The following is a 6,816-nucleotide window of genomic DNA, read 5'->3' on the forward strand; positions in this document are numbered from 1 at the left end:
AAGAATGGAGAGGTAACTAATAACACAATGGAAATTTTTCACAGACTTTTGTTTGTTACTTTCATCTTTTCAATATCCCCTTGATGAAGTAAATAAGACTTGTAAAGTGATTTACAAGAAAATAACTTTTAAGTGTCCCTTTAGCCTTTAAATAAAAAGGAGATGGTGTCTTCACCAAAATGTAATGGTTGTTCTGTCAGTTGGTAGCTGATTTTTATTTATAAGGCACTGTTTTACAGGATGCAACTTACTGTTATCAAAAGGTCCAGGTTCCTTTTACCATAGAATCTTGCAATTGTTTGGGTTGGAAGGGAGCTTAGGGTTCATCTAGTTCCAACCCCCCTGCCTTCAGCAGGGACATCTGCCAGACCAGGCTGCTCAAAGCCCTGTGCAACTTGGCCTTGCATTTCCAGTGATGGAGCATCCACAACTTCTCTGGGCAACCTGTTCCAGTGTCTCACCACTCTCATTGTAAAGAATTTGTTCCCCATGTCAAATTTAAATCCATCCTGTTTAAATTTAAAACTGTTGTACCTTGTCCTGTCACTACATGCCCTGGCAAATGTCTCTCTGTCTTTCTGATAAGCCATCCTTTGATGAAGATACAAATTAGTACTGATCCCAATACAGACCACTGAGGGACATCACTCATTGCTGGTTTCTGCTTGGTGCATTGAACTGCTGACTGCAACTCTTTGGATGTGGCCATCCAGCCAATTCCTTGGCCATCTAACAGTCCATCCATCAAACCTGTATCTCTCCCATCGTTTTCTGTCTTCTGCTCTGTAGCTCATTGGACCTTTTCATACCTCGCTAGAATAGCAGGAAAACTTGTGCTTTACTAAGTTTTCTGCTGTTTCGTGAGTCCATTTTGCTTGTGGAAAGTCTGATGATGTGAGGATGTGAGCTGTCAGGGAAGGTAGGGAGAGAGAAAGAAGAGAGAAGAGACACCTTCCTGTTCTTCAGCAGCGAGCTGTCATCTATTCAGGGAAGCAAAACCATAGCCGTGACAATTATACCAGGTCCATAGCATAATTCGCATTACATTTTTCAAGTATCCAGAGTAAAAGAAAGAAAGTAGCAGAAATGGTTTAAAACATGACCCAGTAAGCTTGAAAGCACATTCCTGTGTACTTTCCCATCTGTGATGCGGGTATTAAACGTTGCTACAATGGGTTGTTTCAGTACTTGGCACAGCAGTCTGTTAATTGGGTGGTTTTCTTGGCAACTCTTGATCCGGTGCCCAATTTTTTTACATTGTGTACAGATCACTAATAACTTGCTGTAATGTTACAGGTACTGAAATGTACAGACAGGCCATTTGGTACCACTCTGCATATCTAGTACTCACAGTCCTGTTTTATTTGCTTGTTGTGTTTGTCTTGGAAATAAAAGGGCAATTAATTTTTTAAAAAAAGTTTATTATATTCATGAGTGCTTTTAAAGTCTTGGTCTCCAGTACTGTAGTAGTACTATTGCTGGGTGATTATAGTTGGGGAAGATATTGTACATCTCAGAACAGTATTTAAGCTTTAAAAAGAAGAGCAGAAGTAACAGAGAACATAACTGAAAAAATATTTGCTTTCCTTTTGAGAAGGATTATAGGGAAAATAGAGACTTGTGAAGAAAGAAATATGTTTTATAAAACCAAAGCATGCTTAAAAAGGAATGACCTGTAGGCTGTTAGTGTTACTAACTTTTCTGAGCATGTGTTGTATTTATGTGGTGAGAAATTGCTTGGAGTTCTATTCATATGATCTATGTATTTTATTTACTCTGGAGAGCTGGGACTGCCTCAGGTCAAAGAATTGACTAGCAGCCTCCTGAACAAGTTAGAGACGTTTTCTTACTAGCTATAGCATGGAGAGTAAAGTTGTTGTGTATTTTAGTGTGGTTGATATCTGCACAACTTCTAATTGTAAAAAAAGAGAGAAAAAATCAAGTTCCTGGCCAGACTAAGCATATGATAATGGAGTTGAGTCACAGTGTGATAGTGCTGTTGCCACTGTGTGAAAAATCGGAGAGCTTGCCTTTCCTTTGTAGTCCAACAAGCTTGTATACTTTGAGCTAATTCATTAATTTTCACCTTGAGTGAGCCCAGGGCCATGCTGTGTCTTGTACACCTTCCAACTCTACTTGGAAAACCAGACACATGCTCTAAGGCATGTGGGTTGATACTTTTATGTTCTTCCCTTCCATTACAACAATTAGTTTTATAAGTCAGCAGATACTGTCTTTACATGCTACAGCCCAGTAATTCTGTAAAGTGCTGCTGAACACATTGCAGCTGTCAATAGAACACACCATCATCTCATTCTGAACCTCTCAAGGCGCTGTGGTTACATTTTCCTACTGTGCTTTTTTTATTCATCCTCTGTTGGTTTTTAGCATTCTGTCCAGTTCTGTAGGGTCTCCTTGCCAAGTATTATAAATAGTTGAACTGGTATTTACACAGGTATCCAAGAATGCCTTGGGAAATTTCTTTTTTTCTAAAGGAACTATAATCTGAGTTAGAGCTGTGAGGTAAGAAAGAGTTGAAGGGACATCGTGGCGTGGGAGAGGATGTTATTCAGTGGAAGTAACAAAAAGGGCACAGTCATGACTGAAGGAAAGCTATTACGTTGATGACTTTGCAATTCAACTTACCTTAACTTCCTCCTGCATCTTAAAGAGAGATGTATTGATTCCAGTTAGTTCCATGTGAAGTCAGCAGGAGCAGAATCAGGTCCCTGTAGTTCTAAATACCTTGGGTTTTCCTGGCTGATTAAAGGTGTAGTTCCCCTCAGTGCCAGCGAAGGAATGGACTTAGGGAGCTGCCTTCTGATGTGTACCTGGTTCATACTGAAGTTGTCCTCCATAAATATGTCTCTGTGTGATATGCAGGAAAGGCAACGTTTGGCCCTGAATTTGAGAAATCATTTGAAATAGAATATTCAGTATCACTTCTAAAATACACGATAGAGTTATATAGGGATGATAGGGAAAAACTTTAGTTTGCTGGGAAGTCTGTAACATTGTTAAAATAACGAGTTTCCAAAGTGACAGTAACAGCAGGATGCCTTCTGTATTTAGAAATTGTTACAGTTGCAGGATAAAGTTTTTATTATTTTATTATGTGCGGAAATCACTGTTTTGAAAGATGCAGCAGTGGGGTTTTTTTGGTTGGTTTCTCTAATGTTCCTCAGCAGCCACCTATAAGTGTATGGGATCTTATTGTAGCCATTTTTTAGAGAAGTTTGTTCTTTCTGATGTTTAGATGCAGTAAGCTGAGATGCTCAGGTAAGACATCTAAATTTCTGCAGAGTATAGTGCACTTCGAAAATACGTGAGACTTTGTAGAGTGCGCAGAACAGATAAGCTTGCAAATTCAGGACCTAAAGGTGTTAAATCTATTATGTGACTTAATTTAAAGTTTTGAGTTCATAATCTGCGCTAGAAAATAAGTATTTTTAGTTAGGAAAATACTCTTCTGAATTCATTCTCACAGAAAATACAGTCTGGATTATTGTTGGTATATATTTTTTTCCCAAAATTTAATCTAATTTTTCTTTAATTGTTTTATTCACTTCTTATTTTTCAGGAGTCTTTGAAAAATCCTTAGTGGTCATGACATTGTTACAAGTGACATAAATTAGCCAGTGGCTCAGAATGGTGGATACCCAGAAGACTGCAAATGGTTTGCAAGTGATTGGAGAAGGGACTGGTATAGGGAAATCGACACTCCACATGGTGGGGTATTTGGGAAAAGTCAGTTGAAACTTGTTTTACATGTGTGCAAAGTTCATATTTTTCTCTGTTTTGAGAGATTTTTAATTGGTCTTAATTTTGCAAAAAAAAATCTCTAAATTATTTTCCACGGAAATCTATAACAATGGCGAAAGATTATTCTAAGTAAATCTGTGCCTATGATCTTTTTACTGGCACTATTTTTACAACTGTTTGCATTTCTATGAAAATTGATTTGTCTTTCAAAGATTTGAGCTTGTGTTCCCTGGCAATGTGTCTCCTGTGGTTTAGTTCAAGTATGAATGAAATGTTGCATAATTGTGTTGTTAAAGATACCTTATTAAATATTTGAATATTTAAATTAAAAAATATTTAGAACACTCTACTGCATGAATATGTATTTATATCTTAAAATACTTTTTAAAAAACTCAATCTAGTTTACCTTTCTATATTCCATTAGGCATTATATTTAGAAGTTGCATGTTGGTTTCTATCTTGGTATGTATGTCTTACCTTGGGATAACATATGAAATACATAAGTTTATGCTGCTTTTTCTTTCTTTCTTTTTTTTTTTATTTTTCTTCTTTTTTTTTTTTTAGAAATGTAATCCTGTGGAAACATCTGCACATGAGTATTGTCCACTCTGCAAAAAGAAGGGCCAGATCCAAGTTTTACGGACTTACCGCATTAATTTTCAAGAGTCTATTTTTCTTTGTGAAAATCCTCAGGTATTGCACTAACTTAACAGTTTTGGTTGTGCAGAGGCCGTTATGTTCAGCAGTTGCAACTTACCCCTGGTGGTATGCAGACTGTTGAAATAGAACTCCTTTGATCCCATACGCTGGATGATATTTTCCTGTGTGCAGACAAAACACAACTAACCTGTGTACATGCAGTGTTTAGGCATAGCTAGCTACCCTACAAAATAAAAAAGAGCAGATTCAAATGAATAAAGGAGAGTTTTGCTTACTTACCACTTTACAGAAGTCCTACCTTCTATTTTAGAGTATGGCTTGTAATTTTTTCAGCTCTTGTTCACCTGAAATTGCTTTGTAGATTTCACTGTAACTTCCTTTCTTTCCTTTAGTGTATCTACCCACTTGGTTATAAACCATTGAACAGCGTAATTACTTCGGCTGATTCAGAAAATCATCAAGTTTCAGCTACTCATAAGAAGAGGAAATTGTGTGATATCAATGACTTTTCTCCTGTTGAATCACATCCAAAAAAAGCAAGACCTAATAATGTGAATGTTGAGCACACTGTTAATGCAGACCCTGTTGTCAAATGCTATCAGAATAGCTTATGTAGTCCCAGGTCAAGCCTACATGATGTGTTACAAAACGGCCAGCAAAAACCTAGTAACAATGTGGAGTCCTGTGAGCAGAAGGTAGATTTTGAAACAGCCAACAACTATCAAGAAAGTCCTCCTAAGACTTCTAGTCCCAGAACACAACTCTTGCCAAATTCTGAACTTGGTTCAACATCATCTGAAATTTTGCTCAAAGATGATAAAGGTTCCACCAATAACACAGATTTATGTCTTCAGTGGAGAAACGTGCATAATCTGTGTTGGTTAGATTGCATTTTGTCAGCACTGGTACACTTAGAAACATTAAAATTTACTCTGGCAGAAGAATATAATGATGGAAAATGTTTGCTCCAGAAACTCTTAACAAAATATAATCAAGCAACCGTGCTTCTGAATACCTGTAAAAGGAATGAAGTAATAGGTAAGTTTGGCTGCTGTTTCTTCATAGTCAGACTGATCTGATCTGCTATATATACATGGAACTTAATACAGCGCACTCAAACATGCCTGCGTTCTATTTCAAGATCACAAAAATACGAGTTACAACTCACTAACATGAATTTGCAGAGTAGTGTGCTTTGTCTAGCGAATCTGGGTAACCTCTGAAATTGCTTTTCATGGGGCGAATGTGCACACTTTGAAAGCATCAAACACTGAGCATCTCTTGAAATTTTTTGGTCATATACCACAGAGGTAATTTGTGAATTGTTTCTATAACAGCCTTACTTTGTTTCCTTTCCCCTCTGTTGGTTGACATATTAGGATGCTGTTCTAATCTTAATCTTAAAAATAATTTCTGTTGTGGTTTATATCTTCATATAAGTGGGCAGTTGCCTTGTAATACCAAAAATAGTAAAGTTGGAAATGTGTTCTCTTCTGGTTCCAGCTGCGCTCACTGAAGGAATGCTCCCCCTGAGGTCTGCAGGCTGTGCTGTGGGTGATAGTGCTTCCTAACCTGTTATAGTCAAATTAACCTGGTTCATATTTTCTGTAAAGGGTTAGTGAGTACTCACATATGCAGCCTAACAGGTTCAAGGACTGTAACCTCCAAGCATGGGGCAGTGGGGGACAGCTGGGGGCAACCTTCCAGGAAACACACCTGGAGTCAAGGGAGGAGGTGCCACTGTAATTGACTGCTATGGCCTTCGCTCATTTTCTGTACTCTGGAGTCAGTTTGAGACTCTTAAACCTAAGATCTGTTTTTCTTCGTCCTCTTGAAGTGACCCATTATAAGTCTGAACTTCTAAGAGATCATCTGTTAGAGAATTAATATAGATTTCTGATTAGTTGATACCTTTCATGATTTTTTTAATGAACATTCCAGGAAAAGTGTATGTTTCAATTTATAAACTATAGTCTCAGAACAGCATTAGATAACTTGAAGAGTGTTGTCTCTTTCCTGGGAGAATTAATAGGTATATAAAAGATGGTTTAATCCATGTTATTGCAGAGAAAACATACTATTTTACAGAGGAAAAAAAAAAGATATTCTGAGATAGTTCATACACTCTGCTTGTCAGAAAGTCAGGCTGCTTGATTTTAGGTTTTCAGCTATTACGTGTCTAATATCTACCATCACAGAACCTGTCTGAGGTGTTTTTCTTTACCCTCTGTCGTGTTGTGTTTACAGAGGAGTTCTGGTGTGCAGCAAGGATGTTGGGTGTTGGAATATAGTGGTGTTTGAGATAACTTAAACCTTTTCATTTCCAGGAGTAGCTGCAAAACAAATTAGTTTTATTTAGGCAACAGTGGAGAGGGGACTGGGGAAAGAGTTGT

At 37.5% G+C, this 6,816-nt stretch overlaps 1 protein-coding gene across 1 annotated transcript in view; it reads left to right on the forward strand.

The window, feature by feature from the left end:
- The first annotated feature begins 3,648 nt into the window (after positions 1-3,648).
- USPL1 (ubiquitin specific peptidase like 1) overlaps positions 3,649-6,816 on the forward strand; it is a 9,809-nt gene continuing 6,641 nt past the window's right edge. The window contains 3 exon segments of the mRNA XM_010184270.1: positions 3,649-3,747; positions 4,328-4,456; positions 4,816-5,461. Of these exon segments, the coding sequence (XP_010182572.1) occupies positions 3,649-3,747; positions 4,328-4,456; positions 4,816-5,461 (874 nt within the window).

Source organism: Mesitornis unicolor, unplaced genomic scaffold, assembly GCF_000695765.1.
Source record: "Mesitornis unicolor isolate BGI_N332 unplaced genomic scaffold, ASM69576v1 scaffold23335, whole genome shotgun sequence".
Taxonomy (NCBI): Eukaryota; Metazoa; Chordata; class Aves; order Mesitornithiformes; family Mesitornithidae; genus Mesitornis; species Mesitornis unicolor.